This window comes from Chelonia mydas, chromosome 8 (assembly GCF_015237465.2).
Source record: "Chelonia mydas isolate rCheMyd1 chromosome 8, rCheMyd1.pri.v2, whole genome shotgun sequence".
Lineage (NCBI taxonomy): Eukaryota > Metazoa > Chordata > Testudines > Cheloniidae > Chelonia > Chelonia mydas.
The window spans coordinates 21,480,300-21,494,206 of NC_057854.1; the positions used below are offsets into that span (position 1 = coordinate 21,480,300).

Sequence of the window (13,907 nt, forward strand, 5' to 3'; positions counted from 1 at the left end):
CAAATGCAAATCCTATTCTGCCAAACCGACTGAAGAAGAAACTTTGAGGGTCTCCCAGGCAGCCCTCCCTGGCTGTAAATATGGTCGGGACCTTGATGATAGGGAAAGGTGAAAGTTGGAGAACCCATCGGAGGACTGAGGGGGCGGGGGGAGGGGGTGGGAAGGAATTTGCAATATTGCAAATGGATACACCTGCTTGCTTGCCTGCTTCCTTCACTTTGCAAACATCATTGCATGCAACAAGCGCCGGCGCATTTCAGCCAGCAGAGGGCAGCCCGAACAGCCCCTTCGCCACCCGCTGGCTCAAGCCAAGCAACCCTGCCCAGTGTAGCTCAGTTTCTCTCTCTCTCCCTTCTCATCACAAATGCTCTGTCTCAAGCCCAGCCCCGCCTGAGCGGAACTCCTCTGGAACGAGCCTTCTGCTGACCAACTTGCCCGAGAGGAGGGGAGCGCTAGGTGGGGTTCCCCTCGGCTCCATTCAATAGCTATGTGACAACTGGGGTGAGCAGCTCCTTCCGATGAGCAAGCTCTGTGCAGGCCCCCCTCCCCTTTCTGTGGTCCACACCCCCCCTTGAGCTATAAGAAGCGCTGTAGCGGGAATTGGTCTGCAGTGCATGACAGCACCCTCCATAGAACTCAGCCCTGGGCAGGAGTCAGTCAGCCGCCTCTGTGTGCGGCTTCGCACGGCGGATCGGGTGCTGGGAGGAGAGAGAGGCGGAGGAACACCCTGCCCTGGTTTATTCTCAGGCTCCCTGCTTCTTTTTGTCCCCACCCCTGACTTTATTATCTGCCTGCTCAAAATTAAGAGCAAAGGCAGGAGCCTGGGGAGCTAATAGCGTGGGACGCACGGAGACACCTTGGCATGAATTAGATGGCAATCGCACGGAAATATTTTTCCTAGGAAGAAAAGGGGGAAAACCCGGTCCCATAAAAAAGAAAGAGGATTGAAAGAGCAGCTTTGCTGAATGAGAAGGACAGAGCAGGATCAGCAGCATGAGCACTAGCAGTAAGTACAGCTCTTCCTTTGCTATGGGAACAGGGGCTTATTTTGCATGGGGTCTGGCTGAGAGGAAGGAAAATGTCACATCAGGGTGGACTAGCCCAATGGGTTGGGTTTTTCCCCCCTTTTTGCTTCACGACAAGGAATTATTTTCTTAGGCTTTCTTTGTTATGACTAATTGCTCAAGCCCCATGTCCACCTCCTTTAAAGACTTTTTGGACAGCAGTGCATGGAATATAGTGTCGACGCGCAACATGGTTTGAAAGATCTGTGCAGTCACACACACACACACGCACACTGATGTGCAAGAGAATCGCTTGTACCACCACCTTTGTATAAATAGACATGATCTGATAGGTGGGCAGAGTTTGATCAGAATGAAGAGAGATCCAGGAATGATGTCCCCTCCCTTATCCAGGTTAGTGGGTATCTATTGTATGTGTGGGAGAGACAGACACACGCTACGTATGAATTGCTAAATAAGCAGAGCACAGCTAGCTAATGTGCTGCATGAGATCAGTACAGGCATTTACTGCCAGTCTGGATGGCTCCCTATTTTGCAACTTAGATTTTAAAGTCTTGAGGGATTGATTAATTGGTGCTTGCAAATAATCTATTTCTCTTCTCTTTTATTGTTGTTATTATCTAGCTTGTTAGCAGAACTTTGGCCCATACCCTTAAAAATGTACCCAAGTCAGACAGTACCCAAACCAATCAATGCAAAATACCATCTGAGGGTTAGCCTCGTTACCAGAGGAGGCCATCGCTGGTCTCCCCCAGGTTGATTTTTAGTTCTAAAGGTTATGTGCGTGAAGAACTGAACTCCCACTGACCAAGAATGGCAGCCCAGTGACTTCTATGCACCATCACAGTCCTGGGCCTGCCAGTCCTGGGTTTCTCAACATCATGGGGGTGGAGTAGCTTCAAGGCAAAGTGCGAGGAAAAATTCTTTGGCAAGCTCCAGCCGACAGAACAGGTGATCCCAGATTTGTTGGACTGTGTCATAGACAAGTAAACTTTCCAGGTGCCCCTCTGCGGGAGCCACACCTGGAACTTGGGCTGCCTACATGTTATTGGGCGGGTGTTGAGGGAGATGCTCACAGAGGAGACAATAGAGATCAAATCCTTCCTCAGACACCAGGTGGATGTACCCACCCTCTGTGTCTTGCTAGTTGATAAACTCCACGGCTGATGAATAAATGTCCTGGAGGGATGGGGATTGTACTTCTTTGCTTGCTGGATTTCAGGGATTAGGGTGATCAGCGGAGAATACAAAGGAGCTGGATTCAAGCGGGAGAGACTGGGAAGGGATTTTGCCCTCAAAAGAATGTTGACAAATGCATAACAATTCCTCCTGGTTATTTGCTTCCAGCTTTTAGCCACCAGCTTGGGTGCTGATAATCACTGTTTGTGGAACCAGTGTTTCTTAACGATCCAATTGCACCACTAAGCTCCCACACGTGCAGAGGGGCCAGTCAAACCCAAATAGCAGAATTAGCCCCTCGCTTGTGGGTGAGAAAAATGTGCCATATGAGAGGCAGCATGATCAAGTGACTAGAGCAGGGGACCAGGACTCAGGAGCCCAGGAGTATTCCTGATTCTGCCACTGACCTTCTGTGTGACCTTGGGCACATCATCTTGCCATGCGTCAGCTTCCCCATTTGAAGGGTGAAGCTGGGATAATGACTCTCTTTGTAAAGTGCTTTGTGATCGTTGGATGAAAGGGGCTTATGTGGTGGTGTTATTATATGGCTGTTAATGTGATATAATTATTATGGTTAATGAAAGCCTAGAAATGTAATTCATTTCTGTCCTCACCAAAGGATTCTGAGCCCGAACTGGGCACAAAAGGGAGTTCTACATGGCTATCTATTTAGTGCATCCATTGCCATAGTGCTGCTGCTTCTTATGGTACCACCGAGAGGCCCCCACCAGGATCAGGCCCCTGCTAGGCTGTGCCAGGCACTTGAGATTCCATCAAATTTCCACAATCCTGCAGGGGAGAAACAGGAACCTGGTCCTGGTGTCTTCCCTCCCTTCTCAGCTTAGTCCTTAAGATGCCATCTCGTTGTGACCCACAGCTCTTCTGGCCAAGAGCACTGGAAGGGACTCCATTCAGGAGAGGCTGTCCATTTAGAGACTCCCGGTGCCACTTGTTAGCTGGAGAGATGGGTGATAGGAGGGGAGTCTCTCCCAGCGGTTGAGTGTGCTGGCTCCAGAGACACTGCAGCTTTTTGCGTACATTTTCCAGCACCAGTATTCTCAGTGGTGTACGTGTTAGTGTTGGGTTCAGGCACGTCATTGGCACCCCGCTCCGAGCAGCTGCCCCAGTGCGGGAAATGGGTATGCAATCTGATCAGGTAGAAGTACCCCCAAAGAGTTTCCAGTGCCTGTTGGCCTGAAGGGAAGAGCCAGGATTTGGAGTCAGAGCTGGGTCACTCCCAGAGCCGTGCATGGGCAGGGAACCCAAGTCTTGCACAGGGCGGTGCAGCGCACTCCTAGCCGAGGGAATCAGAGCAGGATCAGGAGCCAAATGGGGTGTCTCTGATGAGGCAGTACACTGAAATATCTCTAACTCATTGTCCTCCTTTAAAACTGTCCTCAGAACTCTCCTTTGCCAGGAGGCCTACAAAAAACTGGACAACGGTCACGCTGCTGGTGTGCTCAGACCACTGCCTACCATGCTGACCAATATTGTCTCACCTTTCCTTGTACTCCCCTGGCTGTTGGTATCTATCTATTGTCTTAGACTGGAAACTGTTTGGGTAGGGACTGTCTTTGTTCTGTGTTTGTACAGCGCCTAGCACGGTGGAGCCTGGTCCTTGACGGGCTCCTAGGTGCTACAGAGAATACAAATAATAATAGATCACTCATGCCGTCCAAACACCTGGGGCCAGAACCTCAGCTGGTGAAAATCAGCATTGCTCCATTGACTTCAGTGAAACTACAGCAATTTACACCCACTCAGGAAGTGGCCCATGATTTCCTACGACTCCTTCCTTCATTTCTAAACCGTGTACTCTGATAACATTAAGATCCTGCCTGAAACCACCAAGAGGCAGGAAATTCAGAGCTAAGGACAGCTGCACTCTCCTTAACTCATCCTGTTGTGGGGGTCTCCAGAGAGTTCAGCACGGGATATTCCGTGCTCCGTCCATTCGTCTGACCTCGGCCACACAGGTGCACAAACCACATGGAATTGTACACAGCCTTCTTGAAGTGCCAGTCAGTGACAGGGGTGGGGATGGAGGAGTTTTGCCTTGAAATAGAACCTGATTTTAGAGGCACTGTACACACTTCTCTGCCTCCCCATTCCCACCTCCAAGGGGAAACAGCCCGGCATGGAAAAGCTGTCCTGATATGAAGGACCCAGAGCTCAGTTACAAATGTGTCCTGATGCTGGAGGGCAGAGAGAGAAGGTCAGAGATTGCTGTAATGTGGGGAAAGGGTCTTTGTTCTTTCCTAAGTGGGCTGGATTCACAGGACACACAGTGACAGTTCAGAGGGCCGGATCAAAGACTGCGGTGTTAATATTTACATTTGTTCAGCTATTTATACCTCTTGCTCCAGCCAGCACCACTAATTGGTTACAAATGGATTCATAGGGTTATAAATAGGAACATCAATGCCTCTGAGCACTTCTATCGAAGCTGGATCGCTTGATGCAAACTGTTGCCAAAAAGGGCTTGCTCTGTGCAGCTTCCAAAATCTCTACAGGTTACTGGCCATAAATGCGTTCCTAGTTTACAGACAGGCTATGCTTGCTCCGAGGACAATGTGGGTGGAGGGATGTCAGCAGGAGAAGACAGCCACCTGTTCCTGTGTGCAGCCATGCTGGAAAGGCCTCGTCTTTCTGTTGACCTGAAGGCCCGAAGTCTAATATTGCCCAACTGTCCAGGGGGTTTAGACACCCCATTCCCATTGAAATTAATGGCACATGTGTCTAAATCCCTTAGACAGCTTTGAAAATCTCAGGCAGCTTTCAGTGCCTCAGGTCTGTGGTGTGGGCTTGGTCTCCAAAGCCAGTAGCACCTTGGCCATTCCAGGCAGAATACACTTGAGCTGAAATTCTTACAGCTTGTCTTTCAGGCCAAGAGAACAGATCCTGGTCCCAGGGAGATCACTGTGAGTTCTATTACTGACTTGAGTGGAACCAGGGTTTGACCCTTGCAGTTGAATGCAGTAGCCCCAATGGGAAACACACCTTCAATCTTTTCTCGGGTTCACAACTAAACAGCAGTGAAGGTGTCTTCAGCTCAGTCCCCAACCATCTCTGTACCCTGGTTACTGAGCCTCAAGTGTATTTCAGCCCGGTGAGCGGTGGCACTCTGGTGGTGAGAGAACGCAGCATCATATGACATGGAGATGAAAACATTGCAGTGTCAAGCCATGGCTTCCTAATATGAGTGTTTGTTCCACCTGTGGCTGCTCTGACTTGAGCAGTTAATTCATGACAAAGCATCATTGTGGCCTTTCTCTATTTTGAACAAAGACCCAAGTGAAAATCCTCCTAGAGGAGATTAAACACAAGCTAACGTCCATTAGTGCGTATTGAACCCAGCTTGTCCTGCTCTGAGCCTGGATCGCATCAAATACGGAACTCTGTGTGGTTTAGGGGTCAGAGTAAAGATCTAGGAGGGCCTATACAGGCTGAGCCACTGACTCTCAGCATGACCTTGAGCAAATCCTTCAACCACCTTTTGCCTCAGCCAGCCACACTGAGAAAGAATAGTTAAGAGTCGGGAACCTCACTGACACCCAGGTTCTGCCTCTGAGCCAAGCTAATCCAGAGGAACAAAATTGCTGTCCCTTCTTCCCCAAACCCACCAGGACTTAGTTCTGTCACACAAGGCAGCATCTCAGGAAACCTCAGGTGCCATAGAGACAGTCTTTCAAAGTCCATTGACCAGGTGGATGAATGTGCAGGAGATCTAGTGATGCACCAGGAGAGAGGAAATTGCAAGAGAGGGGTGGCCTGGGGGAAAGCTGCAAAAGAGGGCATTAAGGAGAGCAGCTTGAGTGCCTACATCTCTGCTCTGCTTTGCCGTTGCTACAGTCCAGGCAGCAAGAGGTGACCGTAGCAATGGGAAAGCAGAGCAGAGATGTAGGCAGATCTATCTAGGGCCTTGCAAGTAAAGAACTACCTCTGGTGTCTAGCATCCAGAGACATTCCAGCAATGAGTTCCATGGTGTAGGGGTATTGAAACTATGGGCAGTCTACACTGGAGCCGGGAGGAGTGATTCCCAGCTCCTACGGATGCACCCGCCCTAGCTCCGCTCCAGCTAGCGCCTACAAATAGCGAGGTAAGTGCGGCTGCACAAGGTGGCAGCTTGGGCTGCCCGCGTGTGTATCGGGGGGGGGAGGAAGGCTGGGCAGCTGCCTTGTGCTACCCAGCCACACTGCTGTCTTTGGGCACTGGTTTGAGCAGAGCTAGCATGGGTACATCCATGTGAGCTGGGAATCGCACCTCCCAGCTCAAACGTAGACCTAGTCTGTAGGGTCACCAGAGCCTCCGCCCACCTCTATCTCCCATTAGTTAATACGCAGCCTAGATTCCTTCCTCACAATCTCCCTGGCAACAAGCAGCACTCTAGCTCCTGCTAGCACACATTCCAAAAGAGGCGTCTTTGTTAATTTTTTGCACATGGTGCCAGCCCAGGGGATTTTGATCCCAGTCAGCTACTGTCTACCCTCGTGGTCACGTGCAAATTTCCATCCCGTCAGGTTTCACCGCTCTTCTCGAGCTTCCTTCCATCTTGCATGGCAGGGTGCGTCTCAGAGGGCGGGGAAAACGTAAGCCATGTTAACCAGCCTTGAAGGAAGGCCCGTGAAAAGTAAGCGGTAAAGTCAATTGTAGCAACTGAATTATTCTGAGTGCCTGACAGGATCTCACAAAATAAATAGCGAGTTTGCGAATGCTAGAGCTGAGATCAGTTTAGCCAGATAATTATATCTGTGATGCCAGCAGGCTGGGCTAATGATAGACTGTCCTCTTATCAATGAGTCGGCAGCATGGTGCCTGCCATTTTGATCTAGTGAGGGAGTGGCAACAAGCCCACCAAGTTCCTGCTAGAGCCTGCAGTCCTATCATGACGGACCCCTAATGAAGTGCTTGGAACTTCTAATTAGGTATTTTTAGACTAACTAAATCAGCACCTCTCTATTGAGAGCGTTGCAGCACCTCACGAGAGAAGGGGAGAGTGCTGCTGGCAGGGCAGCAAACAAGGCAAGATGGGGTGGGGGGGGGGGGGAGATTGCCAGCCCCACGTCCTGCTGGAATTCTGGCTGCTGCGAACCCATTCCCACCCAGGCAGCGTGCGAGCCGCTCCCGGGCAAGTTGAAGGCATGGCCAGGGCGGCGGATGCTGCAGCAAGGGAGGTGATCTTTGCTTCTTACAATGATGATGACATGGCGAACAAAAGCTAGCCTATCTGCTACCACCCTCTCTGCCTTTTGTATTCACCGTTGCACCATAAATCTCTGGAAATTTTGGAAAGCTTGTAAGTGCTGTGATACACAGCCCCACTGCCTGCACATTGCTCTCTGGAGAAGGGTTGCCTGAAGAATAACAGTACAGAACTAATCAAACTTCTCTGGGAGCTCAGGCACTGGGGGCCATTACACTTGCTGGTGTTTCGGGTGTTTGACAGGGCATAGTTCATGCAGGCATTTTCCCTGTCTGGACTTGCTCGCTTAAAAGCTTTCTCAGTAGCATCCATCCTGCCATTTGTCATGGGTTGGAAAGTGACAAGAAGAGGCAGGACATATGATTGGAAATGAACAAGAGCTAGCTGTTGCTTTGTCTGGTGTGTCCTTTCCCTCTCCTCCACCCACCCCGGCTCTCCTCTGAGCCATAAACTGCCTTCATCTTTCTGTTATCCCTATTTTACCCTTCTCTCACTTGGCCAGGCCCATTCTTTTGGTTGGGGAGAACTGGACAGGACATCCTATGGGCTCGTATGGAAAAGTCCCACAGTAGAACTGAATATGGGCCCTTATAGAAATGAATCCAGGCCCTTCTGGAGCAGGCCCTCCAGAGATAATAGGGATTAAATGAATAGAATTCTGCAGTAGTGACTCTAAGAAGCTATTGAATGCAATAGGAAATTAGATGCTGTGGAAGGTTTTTGAATCACCCTATAGAGCTCTGTGGTTCCCTGCTAATTTCTCAGCCCAGGACAAGAAATGGGGCTCCATGAAGTGCTGCCGAGGGGCAATGGGCTGCCAGGCCAGCCTTATTATTACTAGGCTATGCCCTGTTGTCCTTACTTAGGGAAGTGGGAGACTTGCCTGAGAAAGAGCTTTAGTTTGGACCGTTATCATTGGAGAGCCCCCTTTATCTAACTTACACACACACAAACTGCCATGAAGAGCTTACACTGGACAAGACCCAGGACAAGCTTTTCCAGAGAGTATGGTCCTCTGAACTCTGTACCAAAGAACGCACCATTATAAACATGCTGGCAGAATCCCTGACTGGGAAAAGCACATTAGCGGTGCCCTGTGCATCACTCCCACCATGTGCGTTTGCAGTTCTTCTGACTCCTCTTTCACTTGGGGTAGGGCTAGGAAACCTTTTGGCCCTTTTGATCTAGGGTCTCAGGACAGACTTCAGGGCTGGGAGGATGTTCAAAGAGGTTTAGGAACCAATTGGGGTTGGTGGCTTCTTCTTTGTTCAGAGGCACTTGTTGGCACATGTCAGTTTTCACTGCTGGCATCTCCTGGACGCAGCTGTTCGCAGTGAAGTATGGATTCTGAGAAGAGGGGAGGGTACAGGCTGGGAGGAGGAGTGGGATTGAGTTTCAAGCCCTGGTCAAGGACTTTCCTATACTGAAACTTTTCACCAGGAGGGCAAGAGGAGGATGGGAAGGGGATCACGACACTTGTCTCCAGCCAGTTACCTGTCAGTTAGGAGGCGCTTGTCCCACTCTGATTGCAAGAGAAGCATTGCAATGCAGGCTTCGTCATATGCCTAGAGCAAAGATTAGGGTGGGGAGGGCAAGTTTGCTAAGGACGCGATTTCATTTCCCCCTTCCCCGTGTGATTAGAACTCTGCCTTCCAAACAGGTGGATGGATCATGAGCCACCCGTCTGTTCTCAGTGCCCCAGTCTATTCTAAATGAGAGAGTGTACATCCCCACCATAATAATCGCCCAGCCTAAGTAGCCATCACTGTGGCTAACGATGGAATATTTCTGAAGGGCTAGTAGTTTTTCCTTGTCTCTGCGGTGGGCCACGAAGTAATAAGCAGATTGTCGTCGTCATCCTGCATTATTCAGAGCTTAACCAAGGAATGATGAGGTGAGAGTGTGGAGAGCTGAGATCGGCTGCAGCATGGTTCCAGCAGCACTGCCTGGGAAAGTGGGGGAAATGGCTCGAGCAGGGACCTCGTGTTAGGGTATAGATGGAGAGATAATAAATGGCGAGTCACCAGCAGGCACCGTCATTCAGCCTATTTCACTGATGGAGCTCAGTCACTCCCTTTTGACCAAGTGCTTGGAAAAGACCCCCAAACCAAAAAAAATCGGTTGAAAAAACACAGTTGCATTTTCTTGACGAAACAAACAACTGAAGAAAAATTGTCACTTTGAGTTGGAACTAAATGTTTCGAATGTTGACTCGAAACCACACTGTGAAATGAAATGGCAGATTGAGTCACCCTTTCCTTGAGGAAACGTCATTCCGGTTTGACCTTTTTGTAAAAGTTCCCTTTGACATTTTGGAAATGTTTGTATGGGGGCGGGGGGCGTTTCAGCTGAAACGCATCAAAATGCCTTTTTCAGCGAATTTACTGTTTGCCAAAAAGAAGAACCAATCGCCCATCTCTGTTCTTACCAGACTCTCGGAGCATGTCCTGATCTGTTGGAGCCCCCAGGTGAAGCCTGTTAGAAGGGAACGTCTGACGCACTGGTCTCCCCCAGGGCGCTGTGATCGGGAGGCGATCCTGCGGAAGAATTCTGCGGCCAGACTGAGCTGTTCTTCAGCAGCTGCTGAGCCTCCATTGAGCCACTGGGTGATGTGACCGAGCTTTAGTGAAAAGCTGTTTGGTATTCTCTAGAGCTGGGCTGCTCTGGGTCACTGTTTCCCCGCCCCCCCTCCCCTAGGTGAGTCTCTGACCAATTAATCCTCTCCTTCCCCAGAAGCAGAAGAGCATGTCTGTGAGTCCTGCGCCTGCTCCCCGCTGCTGTTGGGGGCCTTGGATCTTTCTGCCTGGTGCAGTGAGAAGATGGCTGGAAGACCTAGCAGCCACCTCATATACAGAACAGGAAGCATTTGTCATCCCAAAGCTTCCTGCATTCAGATCATGTCCAGGGGGATAGACCTGCTGTGTAGTTTAGTTGGAGAGGAGGTCTCTTGTCTGGGCTTGGACCATCACACTGCAGGTCTTTCATGGGAGGATCACTGAGCTCATAGATTTACAGAGTTTAAAGACAGAAGGGACCATTTGATCATTTAGCCTAACTTCCTTCATAACACAGGCCATCGATCTTAAGGACAGTTACCCCTGCATTGTAGTTGGTGAAGAGCATCCTGTCTTGATTTGAAGACCTCAGGAGATGGGAATCCACCACTTCTATTTCTAGTTTGTTCCAATAGCTAATCACCCTCACTTTTTTTGTTTTTTTTTTAAATAATAATAATAATAATAAACAGTTAGACTCCAACTGCTCTCAACACTGCTTCTGCCACAGGAACTCTCTGCCAGGCAGTGCTCCAGGTAACAGTGTAATCTCTCCCTCCCCTCACGGCAGCTGTTGTCTGCTCTATATTTTCTCTCTCCTCGTATCAAAGAAGCCCCTCGAGTGGGAAAGAGCGCAGGCTTCCTTAGTGTCTCCCATGGATTCTATATGGCCTCTCTCCCCCTCTTCAGTCTCTAACAATATGACAACACCCCTAGAAATCCAGACTGCTCCTCTTTCTCTCCTTCTAGTATCTCCACGCTTTGGGAGCGGGAGGGAGTGTAGGGTTGTCCTTTCATATTTCATTACTAGCTATCAGCCTTAGTGTCCTTAGAGAATGAAGAAGGTAGGGCAAGGTGAGATGAGTTCTTTTTAGTCTCTTACATGCTATAAATATTCAGGTCACCAGAGTGTCCTCTGAAAGTGATGTGATCTGGCTGGGGCTCTTCTAGAACTGTGAGCTGGCTTCCAGACTCGCCCAGCTTTTGATAATGTGATAGGTGGCAAAAGAACTCCTGCACATCCTGACAGTGACACTGTGTCATCACATTAGCACGCTGCAGGACATCTATCAGATTATGCATGGTGTAATCCCAACCAGCAGCAACATCTGAGGCAGCCTTCCTGTGGCTAGGTCAGCTTGCAAACACATAGCTGGCAAAGGGAGACAGATGAATTGCAACAGGGAGCCTTCTGCCACCGTAACAAAGATTTATCAGCGTTCCACTAGCTTTAACCAATCAATGGCCTAGAAGGTTATTATCGGGAGGGGCCCGTGCAATCCAGGCACAGAGGTTGCTTTGTCATGCACTTCAGTTGTCCTGCTGGATCCTTTTCCTGGTCAGTCATTGAGTAGCTTTATTATTGGGAAGATGGCCAGTTTACTTTGGAATAACAGTTTGAGGAAAGAGTGAGGGAAACAGGGAGTGGTGATTTCTCTGAAGCTGGTGAGATGCCTTCAAGGTCCATCTCCTCCTATCTCCAGTCTGTTTTGGTCAGCTTTAGCCATAAGCTGTTCAAAATACTCATTCCTCAATGACATTCAGAATCCATGCTTCATCCCAAGAAATCTGACTCTTCTCTCTCATTGTATGCATTGGGCCATCTTCACTCAGTCTTAGTACAGCATCCAGCATCCTTGAACTCAGACCTTCCTAAAATTCTGTTCCTCCCACAGATGGTATCCCTAGGCTAGTGGTCCAGTTTAAAACAAACAAACAAACAAAAAAAAACCCCAAGGCATCTCCATTCTATTGGCAGGAGCTTCTGGAGGTCTTTGCTTTGTTCATGGAGGAGATAGGAGTTTGTTCAATGTAGTAGGACAACCTCCTTGTCCACCCCTTGAGTTGTGACCCTGTGGCAATACAGACCATTGCATAGGTTATGGATGTGTAGACATAACAAATGCAACATAACTTCGCAGTGAAGCCTGATAGAATGTCTCTGCAGCATGGGCGCACTTGTGTGTTACACCCCAAAGACCAGCAAGTGGCTAACCAAAGGATTTACTGGGACCATGACAGGCAGAGCTGTTGCCTTCGCTTAGGTGCAGAATGCATTCTGTGGAAACTAGACCCAAAGCTAAGTGCTGCTGGCTTCCTTTGTTCCTTCTTTCTTTGGCTCTGTAGATTAGCAGGACAAGATTTTTGGACTGTTTCTAGTGGTCTCATCAAATAGCTCTTGTTTATGGGGACTCTGCTTCCAAACATCACACCCTCGCCTATTGCATGTGACTTGCGTACGTTGCCAAGACCCATAATGTGTCCTGGGGAGGGATGGTGAGAGGGAGATTGCAGCTTGGGACTGGTCAGCTCTTCAGTCTGGCCCAGGGATGTATGCAAACAACTGGCCACAGATAAGCAGCTACTGTGAATCTCTGTAAGGACCAGGTAAGATGTATGAACTCCAGCAAAGATGCTATGGGGAATGGCTTGAATGGCAAGCCGAGTCCCACCTCTCCCTGTAAATGAACTCGCTGTAACAGGCAGGTGACCTGCCTATACGATTAGGTATATAGTGAGGTCTGTTTGTGCTGGGCTATATATACCAAACCCCAGATCCCTGAGGATGTTATGGCACTTTTCAAATAGCCAACAGTGGTAAGAGAAAGGGATGGGTAGGTGGGTGGGTGGATCCCTAATAAGGAAAGAAGAGGAAACTGGGCTGGGGGGTAATGCATTTGAGTGATTACACTGGGGGAATGCTGTCACATAGTGCTGCTGAGCCATGTGCCCCTGGGTGACTGGGAACCCTATCAAAAGTCTGGCTCTGATATGGGCTAGCTGACATTGCTCAGGAGAGGTGTCAGCTCACCACCAGCCCAAACAGCTTCTGTTAAAAGCACTCTTGCTGCTCCTGCGAGACAAGTTGTCATTTTAAAAATATCGGACTGAGCCTTGCTTGGTCTTGCTTCCCCTGGTGCCCTCTGTGATTGTCACTTCCTGAGCTGCAGGGGAAATCATTAGGCTAGTGTGAGATAAATGGTTTTCATTTCTCACCCACAAATCCCGGGATGGAGACCCCTCTCTGACTCCACATACTTACCAGTGAGCTGATGAGGCAAGTTCTCAGCACACAGGTGCAGGGGGAAGCAACCCCTCCACAGACGTGGCCGTTCCCACATGGAACTCAGCTGCTTTTACAGGAGGAATAAGGGCTAAAAGCAAAAACATCTACTAAGTGACCCATATAGAATCTGGGTCTTGTGCAGTAATTCTTTGCAGTTTAGGGGCTGTTGGGTTTCCACTCTCTGCCAGTTTGCACTGGCAGAGCTGAAGGACTCAGCTGTTCTGGGGGGTTTTGTCAGCTGCTCCGTGCGCTCCTCCACGTAACAGCCTCACGTGGATGTTCAGAGGAACATGGCAGAGCAGCCAAGTCCTGCAGCCCAACAGAGGAGAGTTCCCTATCCATTTGCCTGGCAATTTCCACTTTCTCTTGTGTATTTTTAAACAGAATATTCCTTCCTGGTATCCAAGAGAAAAGTTCCAGAGCCAGTTTTGCCACCTTGCCCTGATGATCTGTGGTTTAGGCAATCTCCCCCTCACTGGTGGAAGATAACGGAGTGCACCTGTCTCCAAACAGCTGCTATGGCTGAGATGACTTAGGATGAGATTTTTGGGAATTGGGCATTCAAATCCCTCAGGTGACTTGGAGACTCTCCAGATCCTGTAGGCAGCTAGGAAAGTCCAAGCCTGTGTTGTGTGTTCTGCATTTTCGTTTGGTTTGG

General features: G+C 49.4%; 1 protein-coding gene across 10 annotated transcripts in view; it reads left to right on the forward strand.

Annotated features, from left to right (window-relative positions):
* The first annotated feature begins 529 nt into the window (after positions 1-529).
* ABLIM3 (actin binding LIM protein family member 3) overlaps positions 530-13,907 on the forward strand; it is a 108,358-nt gene continuing 94,980 nt past the window's right edge. For 7 of the 10 annotated variants that reach the window (XM_007062376.4, XM_037907387.2, XM_037907388.2 and 4 more), the window contains exon 1: positions 531-1,006. In XM_007062376.4, the coding sequence (XP_007062438.3) occupies positions 994-1,006 (13 nt within the window). In that variant the 5' untranslated portion in view covers positions 531-993. Of the gene's footprint in view, positions 1,007-13,907 lie in introns of all 10 variants that reach the window. The other 3 variants (XR_006283308.1, XR_006283309.1, XM_027824761.3) reach the window with 2 other exon arrangements.